Here is a 15,783-nt window from a genome sequence, read left to right as displayed (position 1 = left end):
AATTTCTTTGCTTACATCTCACCAATTCAGTAATGCAGAAATGTAGATTGTAGAATACTGATGGAACCAGCAATTACAAGATCCAGAACTGGATTTGGATTTGAAGCACAGGTGTGAATCCTGCAGCATTAATCCAAATCAGTCTTTGTTGCATCTTTAGTGTCGTGTCATCATGAAAATACAATGACAGAAAGCCATGAGGAGTAATTAGCCTATGCAGTACTGTGGCACTGATTCGCTGCATGTTTGTGAGTCTCTCACTGAAATTCTTCCTCCGCTGTGTCCACACAGCTAAAGGCTCTCTGAGTGAGGACACCATCCGAAGCTTCCTGCAGCAGATAGCAGCAGCTGTGAATGTGCTGAGGAGTAAAGGCATCATCCACAGAGACCTGAAGCCCCAGAACATCCTCCTGGCCTACAGCGCCGGACGCAGGGCAAACCCCAACAACATCTGCATCAAACTGGGTGAGAAATCTGATCAATTACATATGAAATGTTCTGTTTTGCAGATATCACAGTCTTCTGTTTTGCACTGATTAAATTAGAACTACAGTGCTCTTGCATAAAGATAGCAATGCAGGGCAGCAGTATCACAGATACTACTACCATGTGGATACTGAGTATGTGTGTGTAGATACTACAGTGTCGATAGTCTGTTACTGTGTGTTGTGCATGTGCGAATGGTTAACCCAGTCATGTCTGGCAACTAAATTTAGTATGGTAATGAAAAATGCTACAGAGCTTGTTCCTGTTTAATTTTTTATTTATTTATTTATTTATTTATAAAAAATTCATTTTTACTTCATTTGATATGATAAGTGATGAAATCTCACTTTTTAGCCAGATGATTTGAAAGGTTGTTCAGATTTATGCTCAGGCAAACATATGGGGAAATAAAAGGGCTAATATCTTACATTTGTCTTGTGCTTTATTTTTCTCCCCATTGTCTATGTGTGACATGTCTAGGCATTTATGCACCAAAAACCATAACAAACATTTTTCCATGACCATTTTCAACCTCTCTTTATCCCTTAGAATTAAATACACTACTGATATAATAATAATAAGAAGAAGAAGAAGAAGAAGAAGTTAAATTTATATGACACTTTTCACAAACCCAAGGATGCTTTACATCATCATCATAGAGGGGTGGAAAAGAAAAAGAAAAAAAAAACATTTTCACACTACAAAAAGGTAAAAAGGAAGGTTTTTAGCAGGGATTTGAAGGAAGACAGAGAAGAGCAATTAGAAGAGTGGAAGGTAGAGAAGTCCAGAGTTTGGGGGCAGCAGCACTGAAAGATCTGGCACCCGTAGTAGAAAATCTAGTTGAGGGAACTGTGAGGAGCCCAGCATTAGAAGACTGGAGAGCACGAGAGGGACAATATAAAGAAATGAAAGACTGTTGTTATTGTGCCTTTGAGTCTGAAATGCATGATTGTACATGATCTCTGTCTGTAATTGGATTGTGGATTGTGCCATCTTCAAAAAGCAGTTTGCTCTTTAACTTTTATATATGGACATGGGTTGTATTTATTTTATTGAACTGAATTGAATTCAATTGAATGTGGGCTGTAGTCTGTTGTCTTTTTGTGTTAGTCATGCTTTGTGGTTTTTGTGCATGTTTTCTTCTAACCACAGATGTGACATAACTGTTGTGACTGCTGTAGACCTTCTTTGTTCTGCAAGTCTCCACTGTTGTATTAAGAACCTCATCATCCCAGCATTCATTTGTGTCCTGCTGAGCTTGTATAAACAAGTCACTTCAGCCTTGGAGACTGTACCTTGTGTTCTGTGTGACTAACTGGCCGCCACTCTCCACTGTTTGTTCATGAGGGACATGTCAGCCCTCTAAGCAGCTCACAGCTGTTTGGAACCCAACAGCTGAAGAGCACTCTGCTAACACACCACTTTCCTTCTCTCACTGTCTGACTCACTGTGTCAATACACAGAGCTGGAAACAAAAACAAGCTGCCAGAGTAGGTAGGCAGGATCAAGATGGTCATGCCTATCTACTGATTTCTGGAACTTACCTCGCTTGGTTTATTCAATTCACTTTGATTCAGTTATGTTGCTTTCTCATCTATCTTATTTGAAGTGGGCCTATTTGAACCTATTTGTAGTTCAGTCCATGGGTGTGAACGCTCCATCTGTACACTAGTACACACAAACGAACCTATTCCTTAAAAAGTCTGTCTTTATTAATCATATTAGTATTTGTGAAGTTTTTAAATGCAAAGCACTCCGTGAACCTGACTTGACCTCACTCTCTCACTCACTCACATTTAGCATACTGAAAAGCTCCACAAGGGGGCAGCATTAGAAATCATATAGTTTGGTAACAGTTGGACAACTGGAACCTGGCTAAATAATGTTGACATAACAACACCGTAAACTTGTCATAACACACTCCCTATACTGTTATTAGTTATCGTGACAGATTATGTCCATCATTGTGACACTGTCATGTTACCATTGCTTTGTAATTGACCGATATTACAGTGTTTGATGTCTTGCCTTTACATTAGCATGTTTGAACTCCCCCATTGAACAAGTCCTCTACAGGGAACACACTAAAGTATGGCGTTTTTGTCTGTTATTAGTGTAGTTTTGATTAATTTGCTTAGTTAAATGTCGTGTTATGTCCATTTTCTGCAGCATCTTAAATTCAGTAAATGAACAGCGAAGATGCGTTAAAATATGCAGAGGTTCTCTGAAGAGGTTAACATATTTTTAAAAAACGACTAAAACAGTGTAATTTGACCCAGGACCCCTACATTTTTGCACGTGACATCAAACGTTGCGATATCTGTCATGAACATTACAGATAATGGTAACGTGACACTCGCATGGCGGCCAAGTGGCAAGGCATCGGTCTTGTAACATGACGCTGTTATGCTGCTAAACAAAATCTGTAATGACAACTCCTAGCAGCTTATGGCATTTGTTATTATATGTTTATGGTGTGGTTATATCAGTGTTATGTAACAGGACTTGAGTAACGTACTTCCAGTAGTGCTGCTGCAGTGCTGTGGAGCAATGCCACTGTGTCCTTGTTAAAGATTTATTTACCATATTTGTTTATTCATGAAAGTAAATCAGCGTATTAACAGATGTATGAACTAATAATGTCTCTCTATTTATGTTTGTCCCTTTGTGTCCTTCTAGCTGATTTTGGCTTTGCACGGTACCTGCAGGGGAACACCATGGCCGCCACACTCTGTGGCTCCCCCATGTACATGGTGAGTCATCTCCGGTTTCCTGTGAGCTTGATTCCAAAAGCTGCTGCTCGGACACCGATCACCAGCCTGACGGTCCCTTCTCATTTGTGTGGAGTGAAGCCTGGTTAGCGTGCTAACAGTAACAGTTCCACTTGTTGTTGGCAGGCTCCTGAAGTGATCATGTCACAGAATTACGGCGCCAAAGCCGACCTGTGGAGCGTGGGCACCATCATTTTCCAGTGCTTGACCGGCAAAGCTCCATTTCAGGTAACACTGACCCAGAAAAGCACATCAAGGTGTGACTAATGTGAAACATTTGTCACTGTTACCGGTTTAAAAGGCGTCCTCCAGCATTTTTCAGCCGTTCTGTCTGCCCCATCTGTATTGTACTATCAATTAACATGGACAGGAAGTTCAACTTGTTTCCCTGCTTTTAGAAAAGAACTGAAAATCCATTGACAGGAATTTATTTGTTTCTGAAGCTAGCTTAGATCAAAGGTTCACTAAATGCACCGCTCAAGAACATTCTTGACAAGATTTGTGGGTTTAAGTCAGGAGTAATCTTTGACCCGCTACACTGGAAAAAAGACGATTCTAACACATAATGCTGTTACGTAAGTGAACGGAGGAAGGTTTCCCACAGATGGAAGAACGCTGGTCAGTCTGCAACTTCATTGCGAAACAGCAGCAGCAGGTCTGGCATACGGAGTTATTTTCACAACAGCGCCAGAGTGTGAAATGTGATTGTGACACTATTTCATAATCATCTGATAAACACAGCCACAGAATCCCACACACATATAGTCCCCCGTGCCATGCCGACTGCTGCGCCCCTCACTTTGACACTTGGGGTATAGGGACTGGGGTGCAAGCCACAATAGACTCTTACTCTATTGTGAGAAATAAGTGAAATTATAGTGAACTAATGACTCTGTAAACAGTTATTTCACTTAAGTAATCCACAAAAAAACTATAGATACGTCATTGTAAATTTTACCATTATGCTCATATTGGAATGGAGAAACTCTGAAGTCTTTCATTCCTGAAGAGTAGCTCAATTTGTGTATTAAACTACTTTAGAACTTTCTGTTAACCAAAACTGTCCAGCCAGCAGTGGTTCTGTGGTCAGAAGCCGGCCACTAATGAAGGACTAGAGGAGGGAGTAACTCTTAAAGGTAGAAGGAAGTGTTGTGGTGTTTGTACTCATCAGCACTCTCTAAAACACGTTTAGGCCAAGTTTCTAGATGTGCTTTTAACAAAAGTTTGGAAGGGAAAATTGTCAAATTTTAAACTTGTCAGCTTAAACCTGCATTACGTACTTCTCTGAAACCAAGTGTCAAAGCTAAATTAACTCAAAAGATCAGCACTGCTGTCAGAACAAAACCGAAAACGGTGGCTTTACAGGAGAAGGAAATAAAATTACTTTTAATGGAAGTCAGTGGAATCAAACTTTTTGCACAAGTAATTTTTGGGCTGTTTCTTTTGGTCCAGTCATCATGAAATTTACACACAATGTAACGGCCAACAGGCGTTTTCAAAATATGTGAAAATCTAAATTCTGAAAAATGACAAAAATGGAGATACAAGGTTTTGTAGGTTATAAAAAATGTCACAAAATTAAATATTATTTTTAACATTTTAAAAGAAATAGTGTATTTTACAGAGACCAGTCAGGTTAAACGGCTTTTTTTATTTACTGGAAGTGTTCGCCCTTCTTGTGTTTCTGTGTGGAACACTCTCGATGCGTTTTCTACCACTGCTGGGGGGGCCAGTGGGCCTGAGTGGACCCTCTCACATACCTTTTCACATATCATGGATGCTAAAGCCCGCTAAAGACTATAGCTGCACGTTCTGATTAGCTACAACAACGCAAGCTACATTCCCTGAATCATGTTCAGTCTGGCTGCTCTGACAGCAGCGAACTCAATGGCAGAAGCTTCTTACTTCCAGCGGATGTTTCCCTCTGACCACTGACCTTGTGTCAGCCAACCCAACTCACATTGCTTGATGTTAACACGTCTGATATAAATAGCCACAGCATGCCATTTCAATGGGTCCATGTTTGTGATTGTATTAGATTTCATGGCGGTGTGTCTCCCACAGACCCGGTAGTCTTTTTCAGCTTTAGGACGTTGACCCCAGTTATTTACTGAAGAGCTGCACCTGATAGTTCTGTACTGCAGTGACAGGGCACAACAGCACATGGTAATGGTGAGATATACAGGTCAGTGAGTTTAAGATAGTGGCGCCGCCCCGCCCTCACACTGTCCCCTCTCTCTGTCTCTCTGCATTTCTCTGTCTAGGCCAGTAGCCCCCAGGAGTTGCGACAGTTCTATGAAAGAAACCGGAACCTCAGTCCCAAGTAAGTGGCTTTTAATGTGTTCTCTGAAGTCTCTGATACCGAGACATGTACGATCCTGTTTTTTCCTCTGCAGAACCACAATAACATGGTCACAAGCTTTATCAGTAAATGTCCACTAGGGGTGCTCAGCAAACACACTTTAGGCTGTCATTGACACATCCATCCTGCAAGCTTTGCAGAATGATGTCAAAAACCCCATTCAGCTGAATCTGTGTTAAACTTGCATTATCAGTTTCGAACACTATTTATTTTGCTTACATGTGAAACATCGCCACATTTCCATTCGCTTCCATTCCATCGTTTACTCTAATGAGAACTTTCCAAATATCTGCTACATCACCATTGAAAGAGCCCAGGAGTAGCTTTCACTTGGTGACGTGCTTAAAAGTCAGTCACGTCAGATTTACTGATTTACTTAATAGGATTTTCAAATTTTACTGAAATGTAGTAACTAACAGTCCTTTAGCACCCATCATAAGACCAAAGGTGCGTCACTGCTTGAACACTTTAAGTGATACTTTTTTGATGACTTCCGGTCTTTCCGATACTTCCGGTCACAGGGCCAGATCCCTAACCTCCAGCCCACGACTGCCCCTTGGTTTCCCAGTTTACCAAGGCTGACAGTAAATACTGACGGTGCACTGTTTAATGGCTGTGAACAGCTTGTCTTCATTTTGGCTGTTGAATTTACACAGGGATTTTACAGTGCTGCACAGTTTACACATGCGCTCATCACAGAACTCAAGTTTAGCTTATACCGCCAGCTGAAAATGGAAATGTAATGAATTATTATATTGAAATAATCACATACTTTTTCGACAAGCAATGAGTCAAAATCTCAAGAAAAGGCATCATTATTTTACTCAGTGAGACCAAAGAAGTATAAAAACTCTTTCTCTTAACTGACAGAAGAAACAGGCTTGAATATGAAAATCATGTGAGCCAGGTCTTTATAATGTGCTGGTTATGTGTTAATTACAAAGTTGCGTGTTAATTTGCGTGGTAGCTCTTAGCAGATAGCTACATTAGCCTTGTAGCTGCAGCATAAAACTAAACTAACTTTGCTGATGGACTACCGCTGGAGTAAGGTGGCAGTACAGTGAATTCGATTCGGTGAAACATCCCTTTAAGCCTTCTGGGCTTTCCGCCCGTGGCGGATGTGACTGATTTATGAGCCGCCACCGAGCGAATGTTACTGTCGTGCTCTTGTGCCACAGATGTTGGGAAAGTTCGTATTAGAGTGAACTTGACCTTTCTTCCATTTCACCACTTTCCCCGGACCCTACTGGACCAGGCTAGTCCTGTCTATTTGTGTCGGGTGCCTGCTGTTGATCTATTAATAACGATTACAAGCTGTCAGATCGTGTTATAGTACACTGTCCTTTTCCAAATTGCCCATTAGCTTAAACACAATGTACATGAAGATGTTTTGGTTTTCATGTATCATCACTTAAGACATGCTAATAGAAAAACAGGTCATTTTCGGGCTCAGTGTTAATGAGCTGAAGATCTCAAGAAAGAAAAAATATTTTTCATTTATTATTACATTCATTATTATTTTTTTTATATTTACCAAAAATGCTGGAAATGAATCAAGCCTCTAAAATGAACTTATTACAGAAGTCCTCTCAAATTCACCAGTTAGTTTTCCTAACCTAAATTCCTCTGAGGCACATTAACTTGAGGAATCAACCCAAGTTCCAGATGTAAAGGTTTGTATGTAATACTGTCAAGCAAAAGGTCTCATTGCCTTAAACTACTTTCCCCAGCATCCCACGTGAAACCTCCAGCCATCTGAGGCACCTGCTCCTGGGCCTGCTGCAGAGGAACCACAGAGACCGAATGGACTTTGGTCAGTGTGTGCTCTTGTATACACAGCTTGAATGGATGATTTCCAGTCAAAATAAATGAAAACAAGCATAACCTCTGTTAGCTAAATACAGTTGTTTTTGGTCTTTCTCAGATGAGTTTTTTCATCACCCCTTCCTGGAAGCCAGCACAGCCGTGAGAAAATGTGAGTTTTCTGTGTTTGCTTTGTTTCCCTCTATGTATTTATTTAAACACGGTTAATTTCAGGTTAATATTAGTGTGTGCCAGTTGTCACTTACGAAAGTTTGGACACTCTTGGTCAAATTACACATTTGTGTGTGTGTGTGTGTGTGTGTGTGTGTGTGTGTGTGTGTGTGTGTGTGTGTGTGTGTGTGTATTTTTATATATACACAAAAATCCTCTATATTTGCTAAATTAAACATACTGGGGGATATTTTATATATATATATATATATATATATATATATATATATATATATATATATATATATATATATATATAAAATATCCCCCAGTATGTTTAATTTAGCAAATATAGAGGATTTTTGTGTTAAAATGTGCAGAGGGGTTTGTTCTCTGTAGAGCATTTTTTCTAAATCATCTAAACATGTAATTTGTTCAGGAGCACCCAAACTTTCGCATAGGACTTTATACACTATCTAAAAGCTTGTAGGCTCATCATTATTTCTTCTAAAATTAAAGGTATTACTAGAGTTCTGTTGCAGTAACAGCCTCTACTCTTGTGGCAAGGTATCTACAGTAGATACTGGAACATTGCTATGAGGATTTGATTGCATTCAGGTACCTGAGCATTGGTGAGGTCAGGTACTGATGTTGAATAATCCGTTCTAGACACTTTAATTGATCCTAAAGGTATTAGATGGAGCTGCATCACTCTAGAGAACGCAGTTTCACTGCTCCACAGCCCAATGCTGGTGGTTTCATACCCCTCTAGCTGACTACTGGCTCATGTGCAGCTTCTCCAGAGCATCCTATTCTATTAGCAAAGCTGTTCTGTGGAGATGCAATGTGTATGCGTGCAGTTGCACATCTATGTTGGCAATGAGTGAACCTTAAAGTAGCTTCACTGATTTGAAGGGGTGTCTGGATACTTTTGGACGTATTTTGTATGTGCTGACCTACTTTCTCTCAAGCTGTTGTCTTCTTCTCTCTCTCAGCTTCTCCAGTGCCCATGCCCTCTTACCCAAGCTCAGGATCTGGAAGCTCTAGCAGCGGCTCCTCAACCTCTCACCTCACCCCCACCCAGGTGACACACATGCACACACACCAAAGTTGCATTTTAAATCTTTCACTAGATTTGAATTATTCTTAAATTTAAAAAATGTAGTCTTATAATAATATGTGTTTACCTTTTAAACAAGTATTTATTTCCTGCTTGACAGTCAGATGCTGACACCCCAAAGCCACACCCACTTCCCAAAGCCACGCCCCCTTTAGCTTCCCAGCTGAAAGACGACGACTCCTCCTTGGAGACGGAGGATTTTGTCATGGTGCCAGCGCAGTTCTGCAGTAAGCAGACATGCACACACACATACGCACACACACACACATACACACACACACACACACAAACTCTAGAGCCAAGACCAGAGAATTTCTACCAAGGAGAATCGCCACTTAATAATGTCTCAGTTTTGCCATGTTTGTCAAATGCTAGAAGGTGTTTGATGGATGAACGGGTTCCTATCATAATTTGTAAATTCTTAATTTATTTTTATAGATAGAAAAATACACTCATTTTCTCACCACAGCAAGCAGCATACAATATTTCAACACTGCTGTAGTATTTTGAAGCGCTTTTGAACTCCAGTTAAAGGACTTTATAACAGCCCCTGTACGTTGATGACATCAGTGAGCACAAACTGCTTTGCCTAGACAATGAACTGATCAGCTTTTCAGCTAGTCAGCACTTGCTAGCAGTAATGCTACAATTCTGTTGCCCAAAACCCATTTGATATGTAAAAATGCACAGATACTGGTACTTTTCCAAAATTAAAATAAGGTCCTGCACAAATGGTTAGAAACAAGTTAATGTTTTTGTTTTTACCTGCTTAGTACCATTCACTCCCATTCGTTGAGGACTTGCTCAAAGGCGCCCTTTAGTGTTTTGTAATCTTGTTTTTGATATAATGGGAGAAATAGGAAGTGGCCAGGCTTCCATCAAACTTGCACTGCTGAGACAGTGTTTCTGTTGCTGTACAGGCGTGTTTGACTGCGCAAATGTTTTGTTCACCTCACCTCCATTTTAATATTGTAATATAGTCAGTGATTTTCAAGATATATTCCACTTTTAGAGAAGGGCTTTCTAACCATTCTAATGTCATCATTTAAAAAATTCTGCATTTTTGAAATTCCGCATGCATCATTTGCATTTTTATATTAAATTTCTTTGCTCTCCTTTGGAGCTTTTTTTCAAATATCTGAACAAGGTAAAGAAATACTATGATGAGTTTGGTTATCTATATGTTTCAGTAGTTGCACTCATCTCTAGTAACTGTGAGTCTGTGGGATTCAAACAGTGTTCATCTTTCTAGGTGAGATAGGAGATCAAGGAGGACAAGCCAATCAGGAGAGCGAGATGCAGAGTGGGTAAGTGGAGTGTTTCTTTATACTAGCACTGATATGAGAACTATTGGCTGATGGCAGTTTCTAGGGTTTTCATGTACATGTTTAGTGCTCACGCTCACACGTAAACATTTATAAAATGCTGAAATTGGGACTCTACCTGGATTAGCATTAGAGAGAAATGGAATATTTTACTATAGGGTTATTAATGCAGTAAAACCAATAGAATGCAGTAGCTCAGCATCACTGAAGCATTCTGCTCTTCCAGAGTACAATAAATACATGATCAAATGTCGGTGCAAGATATCGGCCAAATCTAAACATCTGTAAAATGCTACGGTTTCAAGCATCATGTCTTCAGAATAGAAAGCTGCAGGCATGTTCTGCATTTGTGTGCATGAACAGTCTGTGTTTGTGGAGACTGTGTTTGTATATGTGTACATTGTCTGAATAATACATGCCGGTGTGCCTGTGTGATATCACTCTGCTGTCTCACTGACCTGTTAACCTGCTTTCCTTTGTTTTTATGAGCCTCAGTGTGTGTGCGTGCGTGTGTGTGTGTGCGTGCGTGCGTGTGCGTGCGTGTGCGTGCGTGTGTGTGCGTGCGTGTGTGTGCGTGTATGTGCGTGCGTGCGTGTGTGTGTGTGTGTGTGCGTGTGTGTGCGTGTGCGTGTGTGTGCGTGTGCGTGTGTGTGCGTGTGCGTGTGTGTGCGTGTGCGCGTGCGTGTGTGTGTGTGTGTGTGTATGCGTGTGTGTGTGTGTGTGCGTTTGCGTGTGTGTGTGTGTGTGCGTTTGCGTGTGTGTGTGCGTTTGCGTGTGTGTGTGCGTGTGCGCGTGTGTGTGTGTGTGTGTGCGTGCAGTCAACTTGACCCTCACCCGTGTCCTTATGACCGTTTAGATAACGTGACCTTCTTTAATTGTTGGATAACATTTTGTGCTGGGTTTGTTCTGTTCTGTACTTTGGTTTCCTGCAGTTTCTCTGTAGCTGTGTGTTGACATTTGTCCATGTTTGACTTTCTCAGGTGTTCTCTGCTGAGTCCTGCTGCCTGTGTGGGCAGGACGTCTCCACCCTCACCTTCCCTGCGCATGTCCCCAAGCCCTGCGAGGTAAGGATGTGTGTTTGTGTGTGGGCTTGTTTTGCAACATTTTCAGGACAAAAAGGTCATGATGATCAACATTGTAGGGAAAACTGAGAAAAGCACAGAGAACCTTTATACAAACACTTACTGCTCCATTTCATTAAAACTGAAAGGACGTAACCTGGTCTGTTTTGGCTTTTGAGGTTACGATTAGGGCTAGGGTTATACTGTGCACACTCAGAGAAGTCCTTCACGTCACTAAATGCTTCTAAAGACTGATGGAGAATGTGTTTTATGAATGTGTTTTTTCAAACGAGTTCTATATAGCACCAAAAAGGGTTCTTCAACTGTAACGATGCCAAGCTTGTAACAATAGGAGAACCTTTTATGGTGCTGGTGAAAAAAAGGTTCTATATAGAACCATATAAAACACAAAGACAAAGTACAAAAAGAGCCCAGAGCTCATCACTAAATTTCTATTTGGGATTGCTTGGATGGCAAGAAGCAGAAAATGCCTCCAACTCCTAAGACTGAACTTAAAGTATACCTGCAGATTTCTTTGGAATCTGAACTGAAAGCAAGTCTGTCCTGAAAAGAATGGAGGCTGTAATAAAGGCGAAGAGTGAAGACACCAAATACTGAAAATTAATATATTAACTTCTGTGAATTTTCTATTAAATATGTTTTCTGCCTTTTTTGTGACACTGAAAAATTAACTGGGGAAAAAAACTTAATGCCCATTTTGCCTGGAAATTAAATAAGTGATAGATGATCTCCGATTTTGCCCAGTACTGTTCATATATATACAATGAAAAGCTTACTTTGCGCCTCGCTAAGAATGCCAAATATAACATTAGAAATACAGAAGAGTATATATACAAGCATATATATTAATCAAGAAATAACACACTAAATATAGGCTACTAATAGAGGTTTTTAAATTTACAACAGGTTAGGTTACAATGTATAAATGACAGTGGTATGTATAGTGCTGTGCCTTGCCGGGAACATGATTATCTGCAGCAGAAATCCTACTATATTTTATATATATATATATATATATATATATATATATATATATATATATATATATATATATATATATATATATAATACGTATACATTATTATTATATATACACATACACAATTTTATATGCAGTTTAATATTGGAAAAACACATTTTATATTTTTTATTTTATTTTTTTCTAAATAAGTAGAAATTAGTGTAGAAAGTGTGTTCCCTGATGAGCATGTGTCAGTGAAGCATGTAATTTGGCCATGGATGTGCAAATTTTTGTATATAATTTTTTTTGTATATAATATGGGACATTTTGCTGGTTTTACATATCACTGTTTACATATATATGGGATGTATGTCCACATTCTGACAAGGTATGAAAACAAACCTGTGTGTATATATCTTCTCAGGGACAGCTGAAGGGGATTAAGTGTTAGAGAAAGTGAAAATGCTCTGCCTCGGTAGAGTTAACAATTCATTTTACTGTGATTCACACATACACAACAAATTAACAGACATTCTCTTTCCTTTCCTCTCTCTCTCTCTCTCTCTCTCTCTCTCTCTCTCTCTCTCTCTCTCTCTCTCTCTCTCTCTCTCTCTCTCTCTTCCTCTCTCTTCCTCTTTCTCTATAGACCTGTGGAGTGCTGTGGCAGTAGCTATAGTCAGTCTGTGCCTGTTCCAGTGCCTACACAAATCCACAACTACCAAAGAATGGAGCAGAACCTGCAGGGGCCTTCCAGGTAGGTTTACTTTTTTAAGTGGTGGATTTACAGTTTTCCCCCTTACCGCAGACATCGACTGGCCAAGATATGTTCAGTGTGTGAAGTTCACTCTCACAAGCTGGCCCCAAACTGTGTTAAGTTGTAAAGTAATCTCAAGTAGACTTTGTGATTTCTGAGACTGTATAACATACTGTTGTCTATTAAAATGGTCAAAGGTTTGTCACATAGTCAAAAACAGTATTATAGTAGTCATCCTGAATGACAGATGACATTTTCTAATATGCAGAAATCACCCATTGATGATCATCTGCTCCACTCTTTCAGGACCGCAATGCCCACCAATCACTGCTGCATGGGTGGCTTCCCAGGAAGTGGGCGGACAGGAGGTTCTCCTGAGTCTGGATATGGCCTATCTTATCGCAGACTGTCCACAGGGGGGTCCAGACCATACCAACCCTCTCCACAAGGTACAGACCGGAGTTCTGATATATAAAATTTCAGTACCTTCAGACCTTACCCACTGATGACAGTACAAAAGGCTTGGGCGCCAGAAGGGAAAAGCTGAACTAGATAGACTGAAAGTGGCTTGATTTTTGTGTTCTTCTTCAGTGGGCACTATACCGGAGACTCCTGATCAGCCGGAGCCACAGTACAGCAGGACTGGGCAGCAAGGTGAGTCTGACCTGTTTAGCAAAGTTACTTATCTTAAGATGAAGGCTTATCATTTAGTAACTTGTAAATGATGTAATTATTTAAGTGAGGAATTAAAATGTGGAGCCACATATGGATCCTTGCAGTTCAAGGGTGTACAAATGTGGCAGCTGTGATGTTAACAACTCTACTGTGTCTTATTTGTCACCCCCCCCCCTCTCTCTCTCCGTCAGATGTTTTTCTCCACCAGCAGAATCGCATCTCTCCTCCTTTTTCTGACCTTGGTGCTATGGAAACAAACCTGGCCCCTAAATATACGGTCCACCGGCACAGTCCAGACAACATAGTACACAGGGTGATTATCTAAGTGTTCTGTACTACCCACAGCATGCAGAGTGTTAGGAAGACTGTTAGCAGGCTGTGGGTTAAAGTTTTGGCTCGGCTCCACAGCAGGGGTCCTCAATCCTGTTACTGGAGATCTGCCTCCCTGGAGTGTTCAGTTCCAAGACACCTGGCTCTAAAATTCATTCGCCCTTGAATGCCTTTATTATCTGAATCAGGTGTGTTAGATTAGGGTTGGAGCTCAACTCTTCATGGTGGTGGATCACCAGGACCAGGGTTGGGTACCCCTACTCCACAGCCTTCTAGACGTAGAAAACTGATACACAATAAGGCGAGGTAATAGAAATCTCAGATACTAGAAATAATGTAAATCTTACCCAGAGATTATGAAAAGCATTAAAAACTGCTAAAAGAGATCTATTTCTCTTTTTTTCTCCAAAATTAGCCAAATTTCTTTCTTCTTAAAGCGTTCTAGATTGATGATACTGCCTGTAAATAAAGAGAAGGACTGACTAAGAGCTTTAACAATAATCTGAAGCTTTAAAATTGCAACAGCAGTTTGTTTCCTTCTGTTTTTTCATTCCTCTGCAAATCTACCGGACATTCTATTGCATGTTTAGTGACTTTCAACATCCCTTATTACTACTTTGTCTGACTTCTCTGTTTGTCTCAGTGGGAGCTGGGCAGACGGGCCAGCTGTCCTCAGACTCTCAGCCCTGTACTGGAGCCAGCACAAGGGCCGCCTCTGGGTGCGCCACTGGGTCGCACGAGGACCATGCCCGACCTCCAGGAGCACTGTGTAGCACCCCACAATCTGCTGGAGAGGAGAAGAAGCTCTGTGAAAAGGTACAAGCTGCTCAGCAGGACATGGTGGGTGTGGTTGTACAGATGCTCAAACTGCAGGCATGTTGATCAGTTATTAGCCTTAACATGATTTCAGTAATTACAACGCATGAGAGGAATTGAAGTGTTGGCCCACACACAGACACTGTTTACATTTCATGATAAAAAGCTCACTTTATATGTCATTGTGACACACGACCAATGGCGGTATAAATAAGACTGAACTCAAAGTTGCTTAGGTGTGGACTGAACATCACATTCATTCCACTAACCCTTTAAATTTGCTCTCATAACTACATACACATTTACTGAATAGGGGGAATTAGTAGTTAATATTGAATACGTCTTAATCAGTGGCTGATGATGAGCCTGGAGTTCAAGGGGTTAAATAAGTTGCATAAAAATCTATTTGTCTGTTTGATTTGCTAACGGGTTGCAGTAGTGATGATATTTATGTTTGTTTGTGTTTTTGATTGGCAGGTCCATGAGCGCAGGCCGGTTGTCGGATATGCTGCTGAAGGCTGTGTTTGGAGCTCAGCTGGACAGAGGGAGTGGTGATGGTCTAAATACTGAGAGGCCCATGGACACCACAGGTAGAACATTAACAACATCCACACTAACACATACCCTAATCACCTTATATAGAACATATTCCTCAGTCTCAAACACGGCATAGGCAAAAATACATGGACACCTCGTATATAAACGCACTGACCAGGGCTGAGATGCCTGAAAGCATCTTAAGCCATTATTGTGACATGGTAAAGTGATCACGGTAAATAATCTCTCTACCAGGAACTTAAGGGGAAAGCAACTGTTGGGAAAGCAGGTCTCCTATTTCTAAATATTCCTTTGTTTGCTCCCTCTGCTCTTTGCTCATGCAGTGCCCTCTGGTGGTATGGGGTGTTTAGAGAAAGGCTCTGCTCCGGTGCTCTTCACTTTAGGCTCTCCTCCTCACGGACACACTCGTCCTCTGAACGCTAAACACAGACGCTACTCAGGTGAGTGGACTTCAGTTGTGCTTATGTAATCCCTAATGGCTTACACTGCCATTCAAAGGTTGAGTGAACTGGAATGAAGTTATAACAAATTTAACATTAAGAATGTGTCATATTTGAAAAAATGTTTTC

The 15,783-nt window shown here is 40.7% G+C and overlaps 1 protein-coding gene across 1 annotated transcript in view; it reads left to right on the top strand.

Annotated features, from left to right (window-relative positions):
- Positions 1–15,783, top strand: part of ulk1a (unc-51 like autophagy activating kinase 1a) — a 37,487-nt gene that overhangs the window by 14,685 nt on the left and 7,019 nt on the right. The window contains exons 6-22 of the mRNA XM_037536193.1: positions 292–465; positions 3,166–3,239; positions 3,384–3,485; positions 5,522–5,580; positions 7,350–7,432; positions 7,544–7,594; positions 8,589–8,677; positions 8,814–8,940; positions 9,966–10,020; positions 11,019–11,102; positions 12,728–12,835; positions 13,142–13,284; positions 13,427–13,489; positions 13,702–13,823; positions 14,484–14,656; positions 15,134–15,246; positions 15,538–15,654. Of these exons, the coding sequence (XP_037392090.1) occupies positions 292–465; positions 3,166–3,239; positions 3,384–3,485; positions 5,522–5,580; positions 7,350–7,432; positions 7,544–7,594; positions 8,589–8,677; positions 8,814–8,940; positions 9,966–10,020; positions 11,019–11,102; positions 12,728–12,835; positions 13,142–13,284; positions 13,427–13,489; positions 13,702–13,823; positions 14,484–14,656; positions 15,134–15,246; positions 15,538–15,654 (1,737 nt within the window). The remainder of the gene's footprint in view (positions 1–291; positions 466–3,165; positions 3,240–3,383; positions 3,486–5,521; positions 5,581–7,349; positions 7,433–7,543; positions 7,595–8,588; positions 8,678–8,813; positions 8,941–9,965; positions 10,021–11,018; positions 11,103–12,727; positions 12,836–13,141; positions 13,285–13,426; positions 13,490–13,701; positions 13,824–14,483; positions 14,657–15,133; positions 15,247–15,537; positions 15,655–15,783) is intronic.

Source organism: Pygocentrus nattereri, chromosome 29 (assembly GCF_015220715.1).
Source record: "Pygocentrus nattereri isolate fPygNat1 chromosome 29, fPygNat1.pri, whole genome shotgun sequence".
Classification (NCBI taxonomy): Eukaryota; Metazoa; Chordata; class Actinopteri; order Characiformes; family Serrasalmidae; genus Pygocentrus; species Pygocentrus nattereri.
The sequence above is the reverse complement of the archived record's forward strand: the minus strand, read 5'-3'. Positions and strand labels throughout refer to the sequence as shown.